The sequence below is a fragment of the Camponotus floridanus genome, unplaced genomic scaffold (assembly GCF_003227725.1).
Source record: "Camponotus floridanus strain SB8 unplaced genomic scaffold, Cflo_v7.5 scaffold25, whole genome shotgun sequence".
Classification (NCBI taxonomy): Eukaryota; Metazoa; Arthropoda; class Insecta; order Hymenoptera; family Formicidae; genus Camponotus; species Camponotus floridanus.
This window is the reverse complement of record NW_020229381.1, coordinates 167,814-193,133: the sequence shown is the minus strand read 5'-3', so window position 1 is coordinate 193,133 and position 25,320 is coordinate 167,814. Positions and strand designations below refer to the sequence as shown.

The 25,320-nt window shown below is 34.9% G+C and overlaps 3 protein-coding genes across 5 annotated transcripts; 1 reads left to right on the top strand and 2 right to left on the bottom strand.

Annotated features, from left to right (window-relative positions):
• Positions 1–2,077: 2,077 nt before the first annotated feature.
• Positions 2,078–6,732, bottom strand: LOC105249763 (adenomatous polyposis coli homolog). Of its 2 annotated transcripts, XM_011255470.3 has the most exons (9): positions 6,626–6,732; positions 5,645–6,503; positions 5,378–5,522; positions 5,107–5,261; positions 4,638–4,977; positions 4,085–4,496; positions 3,551–3,808; positions 3,195–3,431; positions 2,078–2,977 (listed from the first exon to the last, which is right to left on the bottom strand). In XM_011255470.3, exons 2-9 carry the CDS (start codon positions 6,489–6,491, stop codon positions 2,267–2,269), a joined length of 3,105 nt encoding a protein of 1,034 aa, XP_011253772.1. In that variant the 5' UTR covers positions 6,492–6,503; positions 6,626–6,732; the 3' UTR covers positions 2,078–2,266. The 2 variants fall into 2 exon arrangements, 1 of the variants encoding a protein (XP_011253772.1); XR_003122887.1 differs by having other exon boundaries at positions 2,787–2,977; positions 3,195–3,445; positions 5,645–6,732.
• A 267-nt stretch (positions 6,733–6,999) lies between these two features.
• On the top strand, positions 7,000–15,998 carry LOC105249762 (alkyldihydroxyacetonephosphate synthase). Its single transcript, XM_011255468.3, has 6 exons — positions 7,000–7,189; positions 7,876–7,965; positions 10,932–11,215; positions 13,045–13,333; positions 14,183–14,492; positions 14,689–15,998. Exons 1-6 carry the CDS (start codon positions 7,113–7,115, stop codon positions 15,460–15,462), a joined length of 1,824 nt encoding a protein of 607 aa, XP_011253770.2. The 5' UTR covers positions 7,000–7,112; the 3' UTR covers positions 15,463–15,998.
• On the bottom strand, positions 15,578–25,189 carry LOC105249761 (TATA-binding protein-associated factor 172). 2 transcript variants are annotated; one of them, XM_011255466.3, is made up of 15 exons: positions 25,022–25,189; positions 24,316–24,366; positions 23,374–23,621; positions 22,913–23,259; positions 22,411–22,762; positions 21,699–22,318; positions 20,808–21,583; positions 20,196–20,730; positions 19,794–20,088; positions 19,233–19,528; positions 18,808–19,118; positions 17,791–18,541; positions 17,446–17,715; positions 16,631–17,266; positions 15,578–16,561 (listed from the first exon to the last, which is right to left on the bottom strand). In XM_011255466.3, exons 2-15 carry the CDS (start codon positions 24,324–24,326, stop codon positions 16,358–16,360), a joined length of 5,652 nt encoding a protein of 1,883 aa, XP_011253768.1. In that variant the 5' UTR covers positions 24,327–24,366; positions 25,022–25,189; the 3' UTR covers positions 15,578–16,357. The 2 variants fall into 2 exon arrangements, with proteins under 2 accessions (XP_011253768.1, XP_011253769.1); XM_011255467.3 differs by lacking the exon at positions 25,022–25,189 and adding an exon at positions 24,568–24,977.
• Positions 25,190–25,320: the final 131 nt, after the last annotated feature.

The following is a 25,320-nucleotide window of genomic DNA, read 5'->3' as shown; positions in this document are numbered from 1 at the left end:
TTTAAAATTCTCTTTTATTTTTAATATAAATATATATTTTATAATAAAAAAGAAAATACCCATACAGCACAAGATATTCTATGAACATCTTAAAATATTTTATGAATATTTGAATATTCTACGAATGTCCTAGAATGTTTATGGAATATCTTGTGCTGTATGGGTATGTCTGAATATTCAAATAAATATTTTATACTACTTTATCTCTAATTCTGTATTCTATATTATTCATATATATATATCTTTATTTTTTTAATTGTTTTTTCATATTTTTATACATATAATTATATTTTTTCATTTTCCAATAAAAATATGATACCTTTAATGTGTTTGAGCTAAATAAAAAGATTTAAATAAGAGCGAAAGTGGAATTATAAAAAATATCACTCGTTAATCTGTGACATACTCTTCAAATTCACATAAACCGTATAGATCTTTACCTGGAAAGATCGAAACTCCTCCGGGGGCCTCTTCGCCAACGGACACGTCGCGGTGCACTGCGGAATACGGTCGTGCGGGCGGTGCGTCGCGTACATTTATACGTGCAGAAAATAGACTAAGGTGCCGTGCAAGTGGTCATTACGAGTCATCGAAGGGCATCAAGGTAGCGGTCAAAAGGCGGCCGGACTTTACGCTCGACTGACCTCTCTTCGCAATCGTCCGCAAGAAGTGTGCTAGCACACTAGCACTGCCTACCTAATACGACAATCCGGACACTGCGATTTTCTTTCCGACAATGGAATTCGTCCGATTTCCGATAACCAATTTTATCGTCTTTATATCGATGATTAACATAAATACTGCAACTTTATAGAGGACTTTTAAAAATTTTAGAGCACAAGTTCTGCGAAAAACAAGTAGTTGATAATTTAAAAATGTATTGCAATTTCTAAATAGAAAAGTTGTAATTGTATAAGATTAAATTTTTAAACATAATCTCTAAGAAATCGGTACAAACTGTGTTCCTTTATCTTTTTCGAGAAAAATATAAAGAAAGCATCAAGTCTATGCATTTATTTAAAAAATTATACAAATATATAGCTTCAATTTATAAAATATATATGTATATGTGTAGAATAAAAATGAATAAACACTTTTATTATGTAAAACAAACTCGATTAGGAATTCCATTGATCCAGCCTCGTCACTATATAAAATTTGATAATCTAAGATATTTCTCAACTAAGCGAGTACACGGTTCATCTCGCTGTTAACTGTGCGTGACTTGGCGCGAAACACGCATAGCCTCTTCAGCGTGAATATACAATAAGAAATTCGGAAGCTGAGACAATATATTGTTTTTGATATATTGATATATCCTTTTAAAATATTTATATAAAAGCATAGTAAAATATCAATATATACAAAATATATTTTAGAATAGATTATATGGAATAAATATTTTTACTTTGATAGAAAAGTTATACAATAAAAGATGCAACATATGAATTAAATTTGTATTAGATCGTGAATTTAAAAGTAGAGAAGTTAACATTTCTAGTGCGTATAACGCTGCATATAATTCCGCATCTGCAATAGCAATTTATCAGTAATATCATACGTTTAGAATTTATATAATATATAACAATACATGTGTGTGCGCGCGCGTAAATATCATTTAGTCTCTAAATTATAAACTCAGTCAATATATAAGATGATAAACCTATAATAAAAGATAGTATGATATTTAAAGATAAAAGAGATACTGGAAGATACTGGAAGAAATTGCAGTTAGAAATCAATATTCAGCTGGAAATGTAATTATAAATTAATTTGATAATGGTGATAATATCGAGAGAATTATGATTAAAACCATGGCAAAAAAATGGCTTAATTATGTCACATAATGCGATTTAATCAATTTTACATAGATGAGTATGGATGTAACTAAAATTATTTTTTATGCAATAAATGCAACACGCACCTAAATATGTAGTCCCACAAAACTTGTTAGTATATATATATATTATATATATATATATATATATTACAAAATGTAAAAACTGCAAGAAATTCTTTTAATATCAATAATAACAATTTTAAAAATACTTATCATGATTACATGGTAATCATTTATGTTCTTATTAATTTAAAATTAATGGGATCTTTAGTTCCAAGCACCTTAAACACACAAGCGTGTGCATTTTATTAACATATAAAAATATTCAGTCTTTTTTAATATACAATATATATACATATCATCAGGCAGAGAGATTTAGAGAGAAATTCTATAATTTTGTCATGTATTTGCACGCATATATGTGCATTATGTTTTAAAAACGTAAGAATTATAACTGCACACTGAATAATTGTCCTCCGGTATCGACTCACAATCATCATGTCCATTAGAAATTGCACTCTCACTAGGCTTCATTCCCTTAACGCGATACTTGTTTGTAGGCATACCGGAAGTGATACACAATTCCAGTAAGGCCCACTCCTGCGTAGAAATCCGCGTATCCGCCTCACTGATAGAGTTCACTGAATTGTGACGCAAAGGCACAGTGTTCGCCGTGCTTTTACACGCATAATCATTGTTTTCCGTCTTACTGCAAGCCGGCGCACATTTTACAACACGAGATCGCGCAGGTACACAATGATTGTCGACGGAATTGCCGTTTTCACTCTCTGCGTGACGAAATGATGATCTGCGAGCACAATACGGCGAATTGTTTATTCTCTCACGTATACCGTTATCACAGTTTCTCAACATCTGACCGTGCTGTGCTACACTGCTGCTCGTCGTTCTCCCCGAGAAACCATTATGATTACCTGATACATTTCTAGTGTAACGCGTGTCCGCTGTGTTGACATTCACGGATTTCGACAATTGTGAGTGTAGCATAGCGCTTTTGGAGGAATAAGCCTTGTTTGTAAAGCAGGAAGATGGAAGGATTCCAAAACTCTTCGCAGTTTTCGGGCACGGCTCGGATTTTTTTATCGTAGATGTTACTGTCGAAGGCATGGAACTTAATGTCTAAAAAAAAAATCATGCATATGTCAGAAATATGTATTTATAATAAATATGTCAGAAATATACTAAAGAGACACTATTTTATTTAGAAATAATATAAAATATATTGTCGAACACATTCCATGTTTGAAATAGAAAAAGATTGTTCTTATAATTATATAGTGGAATTTTCAACATTTGTTTTAATGCTTGCAACATACTGTATACATAAACAACTCACTTTTGGCATCCCAGATCTAATACATTGTGCCAACATGATATCTTCCTCTTCTTCAGAAAGCCCAACATTTTCTTCGAAAGATAAACGTTTTTTCATTACATTCTTTCTTTGCTCTACATATCTTGACTGAAGAAATGCTGAAGAAGTGGAGGGCGTCTGTATTGTATTTATTACTCTAGGCTTTTCTGTGACTTGTGACAATGGCTGTTTGAGTGATGGTGATATGTTAAATCTTGCCTAAAATAAACTGTCTGATAAGGAAATATAATTTATAACTGATTGAAATATATGACATTTTGTACAAATGGAATATTCTCTTTTCAGTTAAGAATTATAAAGAATTGACTAATAATAACCTTTGGCATTGCAGACTGTATGCATTCTGTCAAAATTGCTTCATCATCTGAATGATTCAAACTGTCATCAGAAAAGTCGTCTGGATGCCTCGATAATCCATTGCCTGGCGATTTAGGCCTTAATATAGGATTCTTATTCCCATGATTTGCTTCAACAGGCGAAGATGACGGAGTACCGTATATGTTAATTATATGTAACGTTTCCGGTTTTTTAACGAACGGGATGCTATTTGCTGGAGGTAGAGTTATTTGTCTCGCCTATAATAACAATATAAATAAGTTGCTTTAAATAGTATAATGTATAATAATTTTAAATTTACAGTGTAATAGTTTGGTTTCTGAATTACATGTTTTGTTACTTCATAAATATATCTAAATAACGAAAGAGCAAAAAGACCAAGCCGAAATAATAAGAACTTGATTATTATAATTGAACAATATAACACACTTGCCAAGTTTCATCAAATTTGATGGATTACAATTTCTAATCCTTTGCTTATAAAAAAAAAGATATTCTATTAAAGAAATCAATACCTTAGGTATGCCTGATTGAATGCATTCATCTAATATTTTTTCATCCTCGCCTGAGAGATTGGAACTTTCATCGAATAAATCACTTCTGTGGCAATCGATCTCGGCTGATTGGTTGTCTGGTTCTATCTTCTCCACATCCTCTTGTACACTTGGCATCGAAAGAGCGGACAGATTGGATTGCGATCCTACCGGAGAGATGTCGGCAGGCGTATCTTCCGTGCAATATACGTGTACGGTATCTGAAGCAACGATATCCACTGCAGTTCTATTCGTTTTCAAAGTACTGATAGGCGTTTCTACAGGAGTCGCAGGTGATTCTAATCTATTTGGTATAGAATTTCTTTGATACGACACTAAGATATTCGGCGATTCCGATTGTGTAGATTCCTGAACTTTCAGGGACTGTCTATATCTGTAAATATATTTGTCAAAAATTACATAAGAAATTATGTTAAAAGAATGTAAGATTAAACATTAAATAACCAAGAAATCTTTATGATTTTTATATAAATATATTTATGAAAATTGTTTTGTTTGATATCTGAAACATTACCTGTTAGTTTGCATTCCCATATTAATGCAGGCAGCCAACATATCTTCATCATCCTCATCGCCGTCGCTTATTTGTTCCTCTTTCTCTTTACTTTTTGAGCTGCTTATTGTCATATTAAGCATATCGGTCTCGAGTTTACAGATGTCTTTCTCATCTTCATCAGGTACTTTTTCCAATTTACAATACATCTTTGTATCATTAGATATTTTGACTTCATCATCAATTGTAAGGGAACTCAGACTTGTTGCACTAGAAAATTCAATTGGTGTCGATTCTTCCTTAAAAGTAGCAACTTCATCTTCAAAAACACTACTCATCGTGATTTGCGGTTTAGAAAATGCTGTAACAGATATAAAATTTAGGTAATCTTTTGAAGATTGAGATAAATGTTTATATTATTATTATTAATATTATTACTATTGTTTTATTAGTGATCAATAATGTTATCAATACATTATCTATAACATACATAAATGCTGTCGAACTGATGATCTTACTGTCTCTTCTTGTAGTTTTGATACAAATTCTGTACTTTGAGTTTTATGATTTCGTGGACTAGGTAAAGCTGTCTGTGTGGGTGAATCTGGTAGTTCACTTGGTGAAACTATACCACTGGTCCTACGACTGAGGAAATAATAAAAATATATATTATATTTTGCATAATATTGTAAAATTAAAAATACACACAATAAATGAAGAACTAAAATTTATAAAGGTAGCATTTAAAATACACAATTTACCTAAAATCACTGATCACAGAACTACGATCATCATGAATTGAATGTTGCTCAAATCCACTCAATGAGCCAAGTGAACTACAGCGTGAAAACATTAAAGGAGTTTCTTCTGCATAATAATCTTGACCACTAAATGTTACCATTTTTCCTGAAACATATATTATATATTTTCATATTATATTTATGAATATATTTAACGCACTGTTGTAAGATTTATATGAAAATATATCTTTTTCTCATTTTATTGTAAACTTGATATCCAATACAAACCTTCTTTATCCAACACACGTGGATTATTCTTGCGTTCAGATAGATTATTATTTCCCGAAGACAATTCTACTTGATTGTTATTCAATTTTACAGCACTGTGATCATCATTTTCCAGTTCTTCTTTATTCACGGAAGATGGCGAGTCTACTTTTGACATAACTCCTGGAACGTTATTCTGAGAAGTCACTGCACTACTCAGGGAACTAAATGAATTGGCACGTGAGAAACCATGCGACGTTTCCTCCTCATAATAACTTACTATCTTCTCTGGAGTCACCTGGCCAGGATTAAGAACCACAGTATTCTTTGGATTTTCCTCTTCGAGTTCTTTCGTTATTAGACCATCTTGTTCATCACAGTCAGGCGTCTTGGGTTGTTTGATAAAGGACACAGGACTCTTCCTAACGATATCAATCGGCTTCTTCGACATCTTCTTCGGGAGTTCGCTCTCCTTTATATCCTCGACTCGGAGATCCGACATGGAAGTGGCCGTGGAAAAATTGAAGGGTGTCTCGTAAGGAGTTCCCTCTGTGCAGTAAGTCTTGACCGTATCCTCTTGTCCACTGACAGGAAAATATTCGGCGTTCTGTTTCTCCTCCTCGTCAGTGTCGTCCTCGGCGTATCGTAAACTGTAATCTGTGGGTTGATCCAGATCGGTCTCGGCGTAGTCACCGAACAAGTCTACCTTGGAGTCGCGTTCACTGAACTCCTTCTTCGAGGCACGAGGTTGCTGCGCACTCGGCTCGGCCAGATGATTCTGCGGCGGAGCATTTCTCTCGGTATACTTCTTGCTGTAATCGACCGGTTGATCGTTCACGTCCTCGTCGTACGCTTCCGCGTCGTCCATACTAAGCGGATTCTGTGCGACAGCAGGATTAATTAATCTAGGCGCATCATTCAGGTCAAGATCCGATCACAAGAGCGTACGAAATAATTTGCTATGCTGGAATTATAATGATATTGCAATTCGAAAAAAAATACCAAAGATTGTCGCACAACGGGAGTAAAACCTATAATGCTTTCTCTTCCCTCTGTCGTATCTTTGTTCGTTGACAGAATAAAGCAAGCTTCATTATCTTCTCATAATACTCTAATGTCATGGGCGATGAAATGAGAAGAAGGCAATGTGTAATTCACAAACGTCAAAAGCTTATAGAGCGCGCCTGTCATCGACTGGACGCGACCAATCACATCGACCGATGCCTAGAGATTTTTTTTACTCGACCAATCGGTGACAAAGGTGGACAAATGCTTGGCCGTGCATCACTAGCGACGCGTGCGATTGGCCATCGCGGGACGCCTACGGATTGGCTGGTGGACGGGTGGTCGGGCGGAGGCTGTATCGATTTAAATTTGGTTTGCCGGTGCGCGTGTCAATAGTGAACGCGGAGCCGTCGCCGCGCGTTCCAGGAACACGTTTATACCTGGCACGATATACGAAATTTTCGACTTCTCGAGTAAAGAGAGCATGTCCGAGCCAGAGAAGCAGATCGCGGGAATCGCGAACGAGCCGATCGAGTTCGAAAGCGCCATACCGAAAATCAGGTCAGTGTCGCGATTTTTTCCATCTAACTAGAATCAGGAGGACCCACAAGTTCTCTCTCTCTTTCTCTCTCTCTCCCTCTATATATATATATATATATATATATATATATATATATGCACCACATGTGCGTGTACATGCGAATTATGCATGGTGCAATATGTACACTCGTATCGTGTCTCACGCGTGCGTTTAATCGCGGCCGACCACACCTCTTGTCGTCGTGTAAAAGCTTCGTGACTCATTGTCATGACTCCCCCGCATCGCGAATGACACCCTCGCGGTCGCATGATCGTAACGTCGATCGATAAGACACTCCCCTTTCTTAAGCTCACTCGCGTTTACAATCATCTACGCGAGAGCGTATCTCTTTGCTTTTCTTTATCACCACTTTAGTATGCAAAATAGACTGATATATATATATATATATATATATATATATATATATATATGTTGTTTATCAGAGAAATGCTGAAGGGGAATTTCGAAAAATTACATTTCGATTTTTGCGGGCGACGCACGGTCGATTGGTCAAATGATCGGCCACGTGACGTGTGTAGCACGTGTGCGCCAGTGATTCGAAATATTTTGAGACTCGTGCGCGCCGTGAGTCTATCTATAATTACATTAGCTTTCGTTGACGGATTTTCACTCACGTTATCGGTCGTCGCTCTTCTTGGTGTTTAAGGCAGCAGTTGCTAAAATGGAACGGCTGGGGTTACAAGGATTCCGGGTTTCACGTAAATGACAATCAACTAGTAGAGTTCACCGGTAACAGGTGAGTTTTGTGGAATTTTATTGTATAATTGCTTTAATTAATTGCTCCAATTAATCGATTAACTCGTAATGTACCTACTCAAGTGCAAATAAGACGAATGTCTAAAGTAAACATTAGAGATTTAAAGAGAAAGAAATTGAAATTTGAAATGTAGGATTAAAGTACATTCTCTTTTAGCAGTTTAAATAGATTATATATAGGAAAAGTTTTGCTTATTATCTGAATATCGAGTTACGTTACAGATATATCATAAATACTTGTAGTAAAATATTAAGTTTTTGAGCTCTTTTATATAAGTTTGTGTTTGGATTTATTGTATAATTGCTTTAATTCCAATTAATATTAATCAATTAACTCGTAACGTAACTACTATCAAGCGCAGATAAGACCGTCTAAAGTAAATTAGAAATTTAAAGAGAAACAAAATTAAAATTTGAAATGTAGGATTAAAGTATATTCTCTTTTAGCTGTTTAAATAGATTAATAGAAGTTTTGCTTATTATTTGAATATTGAGTTACGTTACAAATATATCATAAATATTTGTAGTAAAATATTAAGAGTTTTTGAGAAAACTTCTTTTATATAAAAAAATTATTTACAAATGAAAAATATATGATAATCATATTAAAAATATTCATGCGAAAAAAATTACCGTTTTAAACTTTCATTAATGTGCTTTTATTCTTGCAATATTTGACTCAGTTTTTTTACAAAATTAGTATACAATTTATTCGCTCTTTTTGCATTTATTTGCTTAATAAGTTATTGAGTATTTTGTAAATAATCAATTTGAAAATTCAAGGAGAATAATTAAAATGAAAATTTGAATAAACATGACATGATATCGCAATATTAACTGATTTTAAAATGATAGGTACGTATTTACTTGAACATTGAATATTGAACGTTGAAATCTTCTAATATTGTCTCTCGGTTTCATAACACATCGTTTTCCTAACTAATTATGTTTGTCCAGTTTTTAGTAAGAATATCGCCACGATGTTCTCCGTAGTGCATATGTACTTTTTATTTGCTCTTCGTCTCGAGTGAAACTCACGTTTTATGTCATCAAATTGATTTGATGAGAGCTTCCTGAAAAAAAAATCTAATGTTACAAACGTGTAACAATTATTTTTCACATAATTTTAATTTTACGAAAATATTCGAGAAGTCGTCAGAAATTAAATTTAAACATTTTTATAAGATTATTCAATATATATATATATATTTTTTTTCAAGCACAATGTGATACAGTTTTGCATCTTACGCGTAATGCGTTATAGTAATAGAGGAAACGATGAGAGGATAAGAATCGTGTTTGTATCTTCATTATCAAAGTTATATAGTTCGCGTGTCTATATAGGATATATATGCGTGTCTTGAACGAATTGTATCTCGAGTCAGAATTATATAACGTACATTCTGTATGATAAATTTAAGACGATTGTTGCTCTACACAACAATGTTTCGAGCAACGATGTAAAACAAGAATGTTCGGTTTCCAATTAAGTGAAGTTATCACTTCTTTAAGCAATTGTATATAATTATAGATAACTACTATATATTTCCTATCGCACATTTTTCTGACACATATGATAAAATATTTTTCGACACATACGATAACAATTTATAATAAGGATAGAGCTTTTCTCGGTATTGAACATTAGCTCAGATCGGCTTCGCATAAAATTATTTAAAGTTATAACAAGATACAATCGAAGAAAATGAAACAAGAGTACTGAAATAATTTGAGAGATATATCAAAATATTTAAATTAATTCTGAAATATGCGAGATGTAATTGTTATCTCTTCATATGCGAGATGTAATTGTTAGCATAGTATTTGCAAGTTGGAACGGTTAATTTGAATAAAATTATCTCTCTTATCCAAATATTTGTTTAATCGAATTTACTTATCAAACAAATTATGACATGTTTACTTATTAAAACAATTATGACATGTTATTAAATAAAACATGGTTGTTCGATAATTTGAAAAACTTTACTATTCAGATATCTCTGATCAGCTTAAATATAAATGAGATGCTATTACATTTTTTGCTAATATGTAGGAGTCATAAATTCAAACTAATCAATTAGAAATTAATTACCATTTAATTATGTGGGATTATTCGCGTAGATTGATTAAAATGATCCACTCTGTATAAGGGTATTTATCAAAAATAGACGTAAATATACATATTAGGGACGAGTTCACTGATTTCTCAAAACCTTGACATACATATATTGTAGAAGACATCATTTTCTAACTTGCAAATAGTTTTAACCGCTCCAAGGTTTATTACAAAGTTAAAGAAGCAATTAAAGATAGTAACTGATATACATATTTTTAAAAGTTTTCTTTTGCTTATAACAATAGTAATAATAAAAGGAAGAAAAGATCGATGAATTCTCTCATGGCAGAAACATGATCCTTAAACATACTGCATCACAGAATATAAATAAATAAGATCAGAAATTGTATGTTTTAATTCACGAATAATATCAGATAATACATATCAGAATAATATCAGAATAATCACGAATAATATCAGATAATACATATCAGAACTTCAGACATTTCAATTATTTCAAAGAATTAAGTCGCATTTATATAAAACTTCTTTTGTTAATAATTTTCTACAATAAACAATAAGCGATAGCTAAAATTTATTGTAACTAGAATGATGTCTTTCATAATATATATGTCATTGAAATAGGTCAAGTTGACTCTATAATATGTATATTTATCATTTGAAATAATATTTTCTAATTGTAAGATTAATGCGCCAACAAATGCTCTTTTATATATATATATATATATATATATATATATATATATATATACTTAGGTATATATATTTTATATTATATATATATATGTATATTTTATATTATATTTTTCATATATATATTTTATATTATATTTTTCATATATATAAATGTATAAATATCACATTACCAGATATCCCATTGGAAACCAGGAGTTGCCATACTTCACAAAGTGGTGCGAAAAGACCTTCGATATAACATGGAATATGAAGATATACGACTCCCAAAATTTACCGACGCACTTTCCAGAACCAATACTTTCGACGGAATTATTGAAAGCGATCGAAGAGCTGAGGATTGACCATTCGACCGATGGCATTGATCGTCTGTTTCGAGCACATGGACATACTGTACGAGAAATTTATCTTTTGAAATGCGGGACTTTCGAGAGGATACCGGATATCGTCGTATGGCCGAGTAAATTTATTATTTGTCAATTATCATCATAAAATCTGTAAAAATATAAACCGAATTTAATATCAATCATGCTATTCTATATAACTTTTTTAAAGACATTTATTTATTGGATATTTTAATATATTTTTAATATTTATTAAAATTTTTTTAAATGTCTAAAATAATATAATTCTGAAGAGTAAATTTTTAGTATTTGAAATACGAATTTTTTGCGGAAGTAAACTAAAGAACAATATGCACGTAGCATATTTTAATTTTTATTTTAGAACGCAGAATTTTTTTTTTATCTTTCATATGCAGAATTTTCCTATGTAAGGCTATAATTAATGGAATGACACTACTCTATCTATTTAATTGTTGTGATGTAATTGCGTAGTGCTATTAGCAATTCTTTGTCAGTTTGAATAAACTAAATTTCTATATTATTCTATATATATTCTCTATAATTATAATTATAAGAAAGTATAATGATCTATTTTGTTTAATATTTATTTTATAAAACTTATTAATAGCTTTCCTGCTGATTTTTTCAAGGTTTATTGCTTCAATATAAAGATTATTAATATGATTTTAAACGTTTTTTTTCCTTGTAATTAATTTCTTTTGTTTAAAATTCAAATTATTCAGACTGATTTCATTAATTTTGTTTTGCTCACGTATACAACTTATATGAACTTTGTCGATGAGTTTGATTTCTCAATACAATTTTATAATTAATTTGAACTGAATATGAGATTTTTTTATTAAAAATTCTGAAATTACTTAAATTCTCGGTCATAATTTGATTTTATATCGCTATATACTGCCAAATATTAAATAAATCGTCAAATGCTTTATGCATAAAAATCCTCCACAGAAATAATTCAATGTTATACGTGATGTACAAGTTGTAATAAGAATAATCAATATCTAACTTCGATCTTTATGCACAAGGTTAAAAAGTTCAACTATTATTTATGTGATTGCTTTTCTTTCAATATAAAGGCTATGAAAAAGAAGTTAATCAATACAAATCGACAAATTTTATTAGAAATAAAAGCAATCTGGTTTTGATAATATAATATAATATAATATAATATAATATAATATAAATGATTGATATCTTTTTGCATAGGATTTCTTCACACATAAATCGATTTCTCTTCTTATATATACAACAGTCGTAATTTTGATCTCTAAATATATGCACTTTTATGAATACTTATATATTCTCTCTATGTATAATAAGCAAATCATGTGATGAATGATACGCGTAAATAACAATTTCGTATATAATATTAAAAATTATAAAATCACCAGTACAAAGAGCCAAAATTCATGATTTTACTGTAAAAATATTAAAATAATATTTCTAAAGAACGAATACTTTGCCAAAAGTGTGCATTTTATATTTTTAGAATATATTTTTGCTAGAATAGTATGACTCACATATATATCGGTATATAAAAATATCTCATTAAATTTTCGATATATGATCTTATTTCACTTTTTTATACACAAAATGACGAGAAAAGTTTTTTTATGAAGAAAAATATATAATTTCTTTAAATAAATGGAGATAATTCGTTTTGCTGGAGTTTAACCACGGTATTTATAATCTATTTGTCTCACAAAAAATCTTAAGAAATCTTAAGAAATCATTCAACAAAAACATTGTTTCTATCCTTAATAGTTGATTATAGAAAACTTGTGTTTTGCATGTTTTAAATAAATGTATTTTTTGTGACCTTATTTACTATGTCTTCTATTGCGCATTGATAAAGCAGAAACGTGTATTTTTCTTTAAGAAATCTATGCAAAGTGTCCTCCATTAATATTCATGTTTACAGAGTGTCACGACGATGTCGTCAAGATTGTCAATATGTGCGTACGTTACGGAGCCGTTTGCATACCTTTCGGTGGCGGAACCAGCGTTAGCCGTGCAACGTGCTGTTCCCCGCACGAACGTCGAACGATAATTTCATTAGACACGTCACAGATGAATCGAATATTATGGATAGACAGGGATAATTTATTAATATGCTGCGAATCGGGTATTATTGGTCAAGACCTGGAGCGAATGCTTCGTCCTCATGGATTCACGTCCGGTCACGAGCCTGATTCTTATGAATTTTCCAGGTACACGATCAAGCAGTGTTTCTTCAATTATATAAAATTTTTAAATCAAAGTATATGATATATATCAAGATATATATCGCGTTGGATAAAATGGTTCACTTTCGATAAAGGAAAATTTGATTGTTTCTTTATAATACGCGCTTAAAAGTCATTTTTCTATTCGAATTAATATTAATAATAATACTTAAACAATAGTGAAACAATCTTCTCTCGATTCGATAAGATTTAATTTTATCTTATCTATTCGATAAGATTTAATTTTTGTAGTAATTTTTCTGATAATAATTTTCGTATTACTGTCAAATAAAATTAATTATATTCACTGTGATATATATTATATAATAAAGGTGAGTAATAACCAACATTTTGAAATACAAAACACATATTTAGCCAGAAGAATCATATATAATAATGAAAGAAAGCTTTTTAAATTAACATGAATAACGGATGTCAATTAGCACCTTGCAGGGTTTTACATAATGATGTTAGTATATGTGCACGTCATAAAAGATTATTATATATAAAATATTCACATGTACACACAATTGTTATACATTACATGAGATATCTTTATATGCAATTTTCCTTTTGCATTCAATATTTTAGCTCAGAGTGAGCGATAACTATTTTATTAAATACGCAACACACAAAAACATAATGTTAATACATTACTATAAAAAAATCTTCACTATTTTTAATCTAGACTAAATATAAATAAAAATTTCCATTGCATGCATGAAACTCAATCCCTAATGATAGAGGAAAGTAATTAGAGGTATTTTTTTTGTAATGTGACAAAAACATAAATGTATGCACAAAGGAAGATTGAAAATAATTCGTCTCGAACAGTTTAGGTGGATGGGTGGCGACTAGGGCGAGCGGCATGAAAAAGAACACGTATGGCAATATCGAGGATCTGGTGGTGCGAATGCGAATGGTCACTGGAAGAACGGAGGATCCTGTTATCACATTAGAGAGAGGTAATTTGGTTCCACGTGCATCTTGCGGCCCGGACTTTGATCACATGATTCTCGGCAGCGAGGGAACTCTCGGTGTTATCACGGAGGTCGTGTTAAAAATAAGACCGTTACCACGAGTGGTGAAATATGGCAGTATTGTGTTTCCTAATTTTCAAAGCGGCGTTCAAGCGTTACGAGAGGTACGTATTGACTTTCTTATTAACTGGCGAAACTCGTGCTTCTTTGCTAACACTTGCCTCATACCATTACGACAATAGTGAAAGAGATAGCTCCATTGCGCACATCAGAGTTTTATAGATAATGAAAAGGAAGCACGATCTCCAGTAGAAAATATCAAACAGAAGAATATTTAAAATATCCTATGAATATGTATAGATCGCGAAGGAACGATGTCAACCTGCTAGCATACGCTTAATGGACAACGAACAATTTCAAATGGGACAAACTCTACGCCCGCAGCCTGGTTGGGGTGGATTGCTGTTGCAAGGACTTAAACAAATGTACATCACCAAAATAAAGCGTTTCCAATGGGACCAGATATGCGTGGCCACGTTATTGATGGAGGACAACGTAGCGACAGATGTCGCGACTCAGGAACGGAAAATTTACAAGATAGCTAATAAGTACGGCGGCATTGCGGCGGGTGAGACGAACGGCGAACGCGGTTACATGTTAACGTTCGTGATAGCATACATCCGCGACCTCGGACTAGAGTTTAGGGTCTTAGGAGAATCATTCGAGACTTCCGTTTCTTGGAATCGCGCGTTGTCACTGTGTAGAAATGTCAAATCTCGTGTGGCCAGGGACTGCCATACACATGGCATACGCAAATATTTTATTTCCTGTCGTGTCACGCAAACATACGACGCAGGGTGTTGTATATATTTTTACATAGCGATTAATTACGTAGGCATAGAGAATCCAATCGAGACTTTTGATGCCATTGAGCACGCGGCGCGCGAGGAGATACTCGCGAGCGGTGGATCTCTCTCCCATCATCACGGAGTGGGCAAAATACGGGCGTCCTTTTATCCTGAGGTCATCGGAGAAGCCGGTGTTTCCCTTTATCAAGCGACCAAGGCACACTTGGATCCGTATAATATATTTGCAGCTGGTAACTTGGTTCCAGAGTATAAATCAAAATTGTAAATTGTACGCATCGCATCATGAAGCCATATGTGTGGCACTGAAAAAAATTAACCTGTACAGATATTCCTTACTCTGTTAATATGATTTTGTTGGTTTTAAACTCATGGTCGCCATGGCAAGTTGATATTTCGTATATTTTTGATAGAAAGTTACGGTATTTTATCAACTTGTTATTAGGATTATTTTGCGCGCGATATCTTTCAATGAATGATGGGAATCTTGTTGATGGAAGGCCGCTACAAATATTAGAGAGAAATTTGGATAAAAAATTCAATATTTCCAATCAATGAAAATATGCAAATGCACGTAGATAGCGAATATTTTGAGGCTGGTATTGTAGTTTACTAACTCGCCATAATAGTTATAGAGAAAGAGAGAGAAAGAAAGAAAGAGAGGGAGAGAGAGCGAGAAGAGAGACTAGTATACATTATAAATAATTATGCACCGTGGCGTTGTTTGGTACAAATGCGGAATTGTAATAATTGTATCGGCATTTTTATAAATTATTATAACTAAAACACACACGTTTTACAAGATATCTTAATCTATCTCTACTTACTATCATACCAGCTATTTGAGTTTAGGTACGACGTATGTAATTTTTCTTAATTTTTAACATTTAACAAGAATGCAATACAATTAGATTAAAAGTTTAATAGATTAATTCGTCAAACGCGTAAGTTATTTTTTAAATATATAAATTACTTAAGTGATCGCTTTTGACCACTGGGATACGCTATAACTTCCGAATTGTGCATAAACGAGAGTTTGTTGTCGGATCTCTATAATATGTATATGTTTATGTGTCAATATTGTGTGGCAATTTCCAAATGGAAGTATTCGATGAGAACTTACCGAGTTCTAATCTAGTTTAATAATTTATCGAGGTACAAGCTTACTGGCTATCAGCCTTCAGAGTGGATAAAAATGAATCGAGATCGTATTCATCATCGTACTGTTGCTGCTCCCAGAGTTCAGGTAAGATATCTAACACGGAACGGCTAATCCCTGACAGACCGGGAAGTTTCGACAAAGCGGCGTCCTCGTGATGATCCGTTTTCTTCTCTTTACCGTTATCCAACGAGAATAAATCTAACAACTGATTATATCGGTTATACATCTTTTCTAAACAAGTTTAGCAGATTAAACGGTAATCGTGTTTATTTACCTGATCGGTAGCCATAGTTTCTAAAGAAGCATTCTCTGTTGATATTATCGTATTCGCGGTGAGAAGCTTGAACTTCTGTAATCCCATAATTTTCTCCTCTACTGTCGATCTGGTGATCAAGCGATACACATTGACCACCTTTTTTTGACCTATACGATGCGCGCGATCCATCGCTTGCAGATCTTTCATAGGATTCCAATCATGTTCCACGAAAATGACGGTGTCCGCTCCCGTTAAATTTAATCCAAGACCGCCGACCTGGGTGGTCAGCAAGAGAACATCTATTGATGGATCGGCGTTGAAACGTGCCACGACTGAGTGTCTTTGCGCTGCCGGTACACTACCGTCGAGACGGAGATAAGTCACCGTCGGCAAATGAGTACGTAATAAATCCTTCTCCACAATGTCCAGCATTGCCTTCAATTGACAGAAAATCAGAGCGCGATGCTGACTAACTAACTGCTGTTCTTGGGCGCTTTCCGCAGCAAGATTCGCAGTGACTGAGGAATTCAAGCGAGCTTGTTGTTGTTGCTGTCCGATACCGCAATCTAATAATAATTGCTTTAATGCGGGTAACTTGGCACCGTGTTCGATTTCCGCTAAATTGCTTTGTTGCTGTTTCAACATATCGCATACCTAAAAATATTGAATAATTAAATATGGATAAAAAATTACGTATTGTCACATTGTATATTTTAAGAACTATTTAACTGAAGAAGCTTTAACTGAAAAATTTACATAACATCTTGAGACAAGAAATTAAATGCTTGTTTCCTGAAGTACTTTTTTTTTAAACACATATCTTGAATATATACCGCTTGATAAAGTGGATGCCGTTGACTTAACACCAGCTTAGGATGATTACAAACATTACGTAAGTATCGTAGCGCCTCGAATACGTGGCCGCTTTGGGGATCGCTCGAAGATGAGGAACTAGAGGAAGTAAGAGCCGAATGACGAGTTCGGAAATCCTCATAAAGTATACGTTGCAAAGGCGATAAATCGCAATAATAATCCTGTGTGATTTTGGGGGGTAAATCTTGTAGCACGTCTTCCTTGTTTCGTCTCAACAAGAAGGGTAGTACCTGTAATATAGCATCAATTTCTATCGTTATAAAAATGAAATACTTTTACGATAATAATGAGAATCGCAAACTAACCTGTCGATGAAGAGCCTCCATAGCTAAAGCACCAGCCTCTTGTTCCTTTGGTCCTGCCTTTGGTTCTCTACAGGCCAAGATGGGACGGGAATATTTAGCGGCAAATTGTTTCTCGCTACCGAGAAAGCCAGGCATCAGAAAGTCAAATAGAGACCACAACTCGAGCACATCATTCTGCACTGGTGTACCGGATAATATGAGCCTGTGATGGGCGTGCAGTCGTTTCGCAGCTTTGGCACTCTTCGTCTTGCCATTTTTTATCACATGACCCTCATCAAGCACGCAGTAATTCCATTGATGCGTCTCAAAGAATTCAATGTCTTTCCGTACAATATCGTAACTCGCGACAACGAGTCTGTGATGCGACACTCGGGGACGCAACTTTTCACGTTCTTGTGGTGTCCCAGCGTACTGAATAACTGATAGATCTTGCGCTTTGAAAAATTTCTCAGCCTCATATACCCAGTGACCTGTAAGAGTCGGTGGACACACCACCAAACTGGTCGGCGCCTGCGGGTTGCGATGATGGTCCAGCGCCAGTATGCAAAGAGTCTGTAAGGTTTTCCCGAGACCCATATCGTCACACAGGACTCCGTGAAGATGGTAACGATTCAGGAAATTGAGCCAATTCAAACCCTGATGTTGATAAGAGCGTAGCTCTGCAGCCACAGGAATCGGTAGTTCCGTGTTAGGAATATTACGGGGATTCAGAAGCTGATCCAAAAATTTTCGCTCCTGAGCTTTCTCTTGCCTGTAATGCGATGTTATGAAAATCATTTGTTTTATTTTTTATGTTTCAATTATATCTTTTGATAACAGATTGAATTAGTGAATAAGATAATGAATTTTTACACAGCTTGTATTAATAATTCAAATTTTAATTTAATAATTATTGAACTAAAATAAATTGCCTAGAATCTGGCGTTATTTTAAAAACTAAATAATTTTTTAAGAATTTCATCAAAATAATATACTAAATGTATCTTTCTTATCTACAATTTTAGATGAATGACATACACCAAATCTGGCGGATCTGCAATTGCGCCGGGATCCAGCGGTAACAGTTGCACAAGCGTAGCAAATGTTGCGCTACAAACCAATCTTACAGCTTGATTTTGATCACTCATACGTCCGAGTAAAGGTACCATAAATAGTACAGCGTACGGTATCACTTGTACGCCTAAGCTCTCTACAATACAGGTTAGAGCTTCCGCAGCTCCCTGGCGTATGGAATCGACTTTATTTGGTGTTATTATACGTGAGGATTTCTTTTCACCGCCAGTTGTCTCTAGAAGTGGTATCACACTTCGTATTATGTGTACCATTGTCTAAAAGGAATTTTTTAAAATTATATATTACTTATAGTATATACATACATATATAGACTTATTGTAAACATATATATTATTCTTATTTTACATCTGATAAAGTTCAAATATTACCTTCTCCGTATCTAGAGTAGCTAATGTAGCTATACACCGTGAAGCCATATGCCTAACAGCTTTGAAGGGATGCGCTAATAAATTACACAAACGCGGCAGACACTCTAATGCGGGTGGTAAGAGAGATTTATCCAAACTCGGTGCCATGATCTCCAACACTTGTAAACCAAAAATCAATTGATTGCCTTCTTCTTCTTGTACATTATCTTGCATATTCGTATTTTTCAGTATATCCGGTAAAATCAGATCCCATAACTGAGGCAAGCGGTCGGGTAATCGAGCACCAAAGAGAGTAGCTTCAAGAATACAGGAACATTTTTTAAAATCACGAAAAAAGTTTACGCAATGAATGAATCATCCATATAAATATTAATTACATACATACATACATACATACATACATATATATATATATATATATATATATATATATATATATATACACATAATTTAATATTATATATTGAATAAAATTTACTATGCAGAAATTAGCATCAGAAAGCATCGGTTAAATATTACTTAATAAATTTATATTGGAACAACTATTTTATTTTTACATACCTATAGCAGTTAATGCTAGCGTAGCTCCACGGCGTCTCGTTCTAGCAGCTTTGGCTTCTGGTTCTTCGCAAGCGAATAATTCCTCTAGAGGAATCTCTGTCGTTGGTGGCCTACCTGGGCCTCGACTACCGCTGAGTCCACTACCTGCACCACGATTATACGCTATTCTCTCGGCGTGTTTGTGCCTATTATTCAAAGTGAGTATTCCATCAAAAATATCATTATCGCCGGCGCAATATATTCGCGGTGTGAATTCGACGTCAGAACATAGGAATGTACATAGATTGGTAGAAATCTGTAATAGATAACATATTTTGTAACATGTAGAAAGAATTATTACGGACATTTTACGTGTTTTTATTTTCAATGATATTTAACATGTACTATTACTTATATGCAAACCTTTGCATTCGGAGAGGGTTTTCTATCGACACAAAGATCGACTAGATGAGACAAATATTGTGCAGCTAATTTTTGCAATTCTTCATTCTCCTCTCGTTTTATAGCTTCCATCAGCGGTTTTACCAATGGATTGAGCGGTTGCGGAGTCTGTGGGAGGCAATGTAACATTGTAGCGGCACCAGCGAGCGCGGCCATCGACATAACATGTAACGACTGTTGTTGCGCCGCCGTTGTAGCAGCTCCGGCATCTAACGCTCGTCTCCTCTCTTCTAAACTCTCTATTAACTTAGGCTTCACCTTAGGTATCGTACAAGTAGGTATCGTGCTGCATAAGGTAGGAATAGAGATTTTTCCAGCTAGTGCTGTGATTTGATCCAGAGTCATCACGCCGGACGAATCTACATCAACCGGCACAGGTAGATTATAATACTTTAAAGTCGCGATATAATCGCGACTTTCGTGCAACAGTCGAGTAAAGGAAGGCGCAATTTCGTCGTAGTACATACACTCGTTTAAACAAGCCAATAGCCTCTCGCTTTAAAAGAAATGTCTCGTTATTAATGTAAATAAAACGATAAATTCTATCTTTTTATAGAAATTATATATTCATACCTTAGTATGTCTGGTACCACAGGTGGTCCCATAGGAGCTACAGTCGCCCAATGAGACATTGTGAGTCCTACGACCGTGCGTTGTAAAGCCGATCGTGAATTGAGATGCGCCAGTAATACCTTGGCATAACATACCGCTGGGCTGGGCACATCTGGTGGATAAATTACACCCGGCGCGGGCTGTACGACATAGTGGGATAATAGTCCTAACATACGAGATGCTCTACAACGAGCCTGTACCACATTCGCCTTTCGTACATTGAGCGCTACTGTTTCAATACCGCCGATATACATTTTTAATTCGGATAAAGTTTTCGCAGTGGCGTTTACGTTTCCACCATTACTGCCGGTATCCGATTGTCCGTCGCAATTGGTGACCGTTTGATTATTCTTTGCGCCCTTAGAGATGTTACTAGTGACGATCATTAATAGATTTGGATTGAATGGCACGTGTTCTGGTTGCATAGCTAGGCAGAGCCATGTGCTGATATGCGGGCACGCCGCGTGTAGCAATAATTCGAGATCACTCTTTACGACTAGATTTTCCCAGACACGCTCGGCCACGTCTTGTATCGCAGTAATGTGTTCAATCAGCACACACTGAAACACATGTCGCAATGCTTCCTGCAAGACAATTCCGCCGCCTTCGCCCCATCGTGCTTTTTTATCCTCGCTGCGGTCGCCGTCGTCCGCAGTGAGAGTCTGCAGCGTTTGCAGCGTGGCTTTACGCACACTCGAACTTGAGTGGCTGAGAAATGGCCATAAACGTGGTAATACCTAAATAGACATTATTCAAATTCAATTGTTAATTTCAATATATTTCTCCGAAATAATAAAAAGATATCAATATATTTCTCCGAAATAATAAAAAGATATATAAAAGGTACATTACCTGTGATAACGGTTGAGGTGTCAAGCAAGCGTGTGCCGCCGGTAGCGAGAGTATCGCTGCCAAGAGACCCATAAAACTGTTACAAGCTGCGGCCAGATCATCTTGTTCCTTTAACAATTGCCAAAGACGTGTGACGATCGCTTCCAGTGCCTCTGGTTTCAACAATCGCGGCAGGATATATGCCACTGGTATGAGCGCGCTTGCGGCAGCCGCACCCACATCATCCACGGGATCAGAAAGTCCTTGTATAATAGCGGGAAACACCTTCGGCAACATCTCGTCTAACAAATCATCTCGCACGGCCAGTAAATATTTAAGTGCAAGAAGCGCACCGTGTCTGGCTTCCCATTCGTCGTGGCTCAAAAGTTTCAGCACTATGATGAGTATTTGGTGAAAAATACCATTCGTATCTTTAGCTTGCTGGCCTGGCATTAATAAGAAGAGTGATCCCAATGCTTGTGCGCACGTTTCTCGCACTGGTGCGACAACTTGATCAGAAACAAAATCTCCAAATCGATCGAGTCCTAACACGCATAATAATCGTAAAGCGGCGTCAATTATCCACTCGTAATGGCTCTCTTGCATTTCTTCAATGGTTTGAGCTCTCGATTTGCCCGCTCCTATGCATTTCAAATGTACATTAACATACATATACATTTCATGACTTAGTATTATGCAAAAATATAAAGACGTCAATAAAATATTTACATACCCTTTCCATGGAGTCTTATAAGTTCCCGTAATGCTGTTGCTGCCCCATGACGTACTTCCCATTTTTGACTAAATAGATCTTGGCACAGACTTTCTGCAAATGGTTGCAAAGGCCAATCTATAACAGAGTCTGGCCAACATCCAGTTCCATCCGGCACTCCACTTACGAGCTCGTTGGGTACGCTGCATTTCGATCCAGCATCTGATGAGATCACTTCCTCTAACATTAATTTCTTAACTGGAGGTTCAGTATTATTCACTGGCGATTGAACATTTGTTGAATTCGAATGGTCATCATTAGCACGATGATCATCTGGTTCACGTGACCGTTGTTTTGACACTGACTGACGCGCCTATATTATCAAAGTACAAATAATTATTTTTTGCAATATAATATTTGTAAAATAATTTGTTTCAAAAAATGTCCATTTGCTTGTATAATCTAATCAATAACTCATCGAAAATGTTAGTATTATAATTAAGTACTTGAAAGTGTGTAATACTTTTCGTTTTGCTCTGTTCATTTCTCTTCTGCTCAATCCTGCTGATTGTTTCAAAGTTTCATCAACAGGTATTGTATTGACTTGTGTCATCTGCACTAATGGAGTAAGATCTTCAACAGTAAATAAATCAGCAGTATCGACACCCATCAGACGTGGATGAAAACCCAGCTTTGCAGCTAATTTTTCCTGCTGATTAGGAAGTGACAATTGTTCTCCCTCCGATATAGTTAAATCATATTCGCTGCCCTCCGATCCAGTAAGATGTGAACTACCTGCTAGAACTCTGCCCATGTCGAAGGACTTTAAATTTAATCTAGCGGAAGTCTTCCGTTTTCCTTCCAATTTTTCTGTTAATTTAAAACACAACATGTAACCATAATTTGATTTTTTAAAAATTCTTGATTATATATAACAAAAATGTAAGGATTAATCAATGAGAGAGAGAAATATATTATTATTACCTGAAGAGGTTTCTTTTTTAATGGATTCTGGATCCCAGGGTGGAACTTGAGCAAGTATAGCCTGTACAGCATGAGCCGCCGATACCCGAGTATCCCATTGCGGAGATTTTAATAAAGTAGAAACTCTTGCTAATAAATGATGCAGATCATGAGGATGTAATCTCTGCGCTTCTCCCAATTGTTGCGCAGCTGCTCGTTTAGTTACTGCATTTGTTCCAGTCTCCAGCAGTATAAATAATCTATCCAATCTATAAATTAGAAGATTATAGAAGTTATACAACGTAATGCATAATGCATTTGAGTGACAAAGAATAAAAAGTTTATACATAGATACTTTAAAATGTGTAATGACTATTCATTACTAATTACATAAATGTATATTTACAAATACATGTTACATATGTATAATTAATTAGTATATTTCTTTTATATTAACTGTTAACATTTAAAGTATTCAGCAGATAAGCTTATCTTAAAGACTGATACATTTTCAATATTTACAAATATTGCTTATTTCGTATCCTTTGAATAAAGAAAAACACTGAAAATGATTATTTTGTGATCTAGATGTTAATAAAGATGTTACAAAATATAATTTATAATTTAGTATAATATTTAGTATGGGTGAAAAGTTGATTGATTTTAAAGATTCAATTTGTTTTTTAAATATTACACAAAACAAAATTTTAATTTTATTTTTTTTTCTTTAGATTCTTCCTTTTTCTTATCAATGATTTTTACATGCTCAGTTGCTTACTGTGCCAAATTAAACAACTTTAGTTGTTCAATAATAAATGATTAAAAATCAAAGGAGACGACTATAAACAGTGCTTATGTTATACCATATTGTGCACATGAGTATACAAAGCAAAATACTATCATTGTAGGATTATATAATATTATAATATTACAAATATAATATATATAATATTACAAATTTACCTTGATGTCATGATGATGATATAATATTGAATACAGATCCTCTACGAATACCTTAAATCAAAGGATAACAAATAATTAACTTCAACTAATAACTTTTCCTTCCGTTTTAACATAAAATTCATATCATAAGCATAATACTCATACAACGCATCAACTTAAACACAAGTCCATCAATGCTAATGCTATTAGCCAATTCTTAAAATTAACTAAACTATTAATTTTCTGTTAATCTCTACATGAAGGTGACTGTACCCTCTATAGCTGTGCAATTCCTAGGCATGCTCTCTTTTGATATTTCAGAGGCAATGTGCAAAATGTTATCTCCTATCGGAAGAGAGAGATTGCGGTAATCTCGCGGCGAATGGTTATAAAATGCGAGGATGCTCGGGTAGAGAATTGATCCGGATAAATCAAGAGAATTCGGGAAAAAGAGCAGAATGGAGTGAAGATGACGAAGCGCGCGTGTGACCTAGCGAGGGGACGCATTGTTCGATCGTCGCGCGAAACAACGCCATATGACGATACGGCGAGCGGACGCGGGCGATCGGCTCCTCCTCGATCGCGGATCCACCAGCTGGATCCGCGATCGAGGGAGAAACACGGGGATGACAGGTAGATCGCAGAGCCCGAGATCGCTAGCGCAATATGGACACGAGGAGCGCGCGGCCGTCAAAATGACGGACGGGGGGGGCGTCCGTTGGTGTACCTTTGCTTCCGCAGAAATCCGTCTCGATTGTTCTCGTTTCGTCTTCAGCCAACCCGCATTGCCGTTTCCCAGCGTGCCGAGCACGCCAAAGTCACATCACGTCGCGCGTAACGCGAAACCACGCTTACGCTTGTCAAATTTCTCGGAGAGGAACTCATGTTACAAGCATCAAATTTATACTGACAGCCATATTGCTGGTGAACCTGAGTTTTGTCCCCTGGTTTTGCTCCGATTGGCTGGCCGGGCGCATGCAGCTGCCGACCGACCAATCGCCGTCCACGTTCATTCAATGACACGCG

Coding starts and splice junctions, on each gene's coding strand:
- LOC105249763 (XM_011255470.3), bottom strand. CDS start 6,491: ATGGACGACGCGGAAGCGTACGACGAGGACGTGAACGATCAACCGGTC. Junction 4,978..5,106: donor ATCAGTTCGACAGCATTTAT/GTATGTTATAGA, acceptor TATCTGTTACAG/CATTTTCTAAACCGCAAATC. Junction 4,497..4,637: donor ATGGGAATGCAAACTAACAG/GTAATGTTTCAG, acceptor ATATATTTACAG/ATATAGACAGTCCCTGAAAG.
- LOC105249762 (XM_011255468.3), top strand. CDS start 7,113: ATGTCCGAGCCAGAGAAGCAGATCGCGGGAATCGCGAACGAGCCGATC. Junction 7,190..7,875: donor AGCGCCATACCGAAAATCAG/GTCAGTGTCGCG, acceptor TTGGTGTTTAAG/GCAGCAGTTGCTAAAATGGA. Junction 11,216..13,044: donor GGATATCGTCGTATGGCCGA/GTAAATTTATTA, acceptor TCATGTTTACAG/AGTGTCACGACGATGTCGTC.
- LOC105249761 (XM_011255466.3), bottom strand. Junction 23,260..23,373: donor TAAAAAAGAAACCTCTTCAG/GTAATAATAATA, acceptor TTAAATTAACAG/AAAAATTGGAAGGAAAACGG. Junction 22,319..22,410: donor TATAAGACTCCATGGAAAGG/GTATGTAAATAT, acceptor TGAAATGCATAG/GAGCGGGCAAATCGAGAGCT.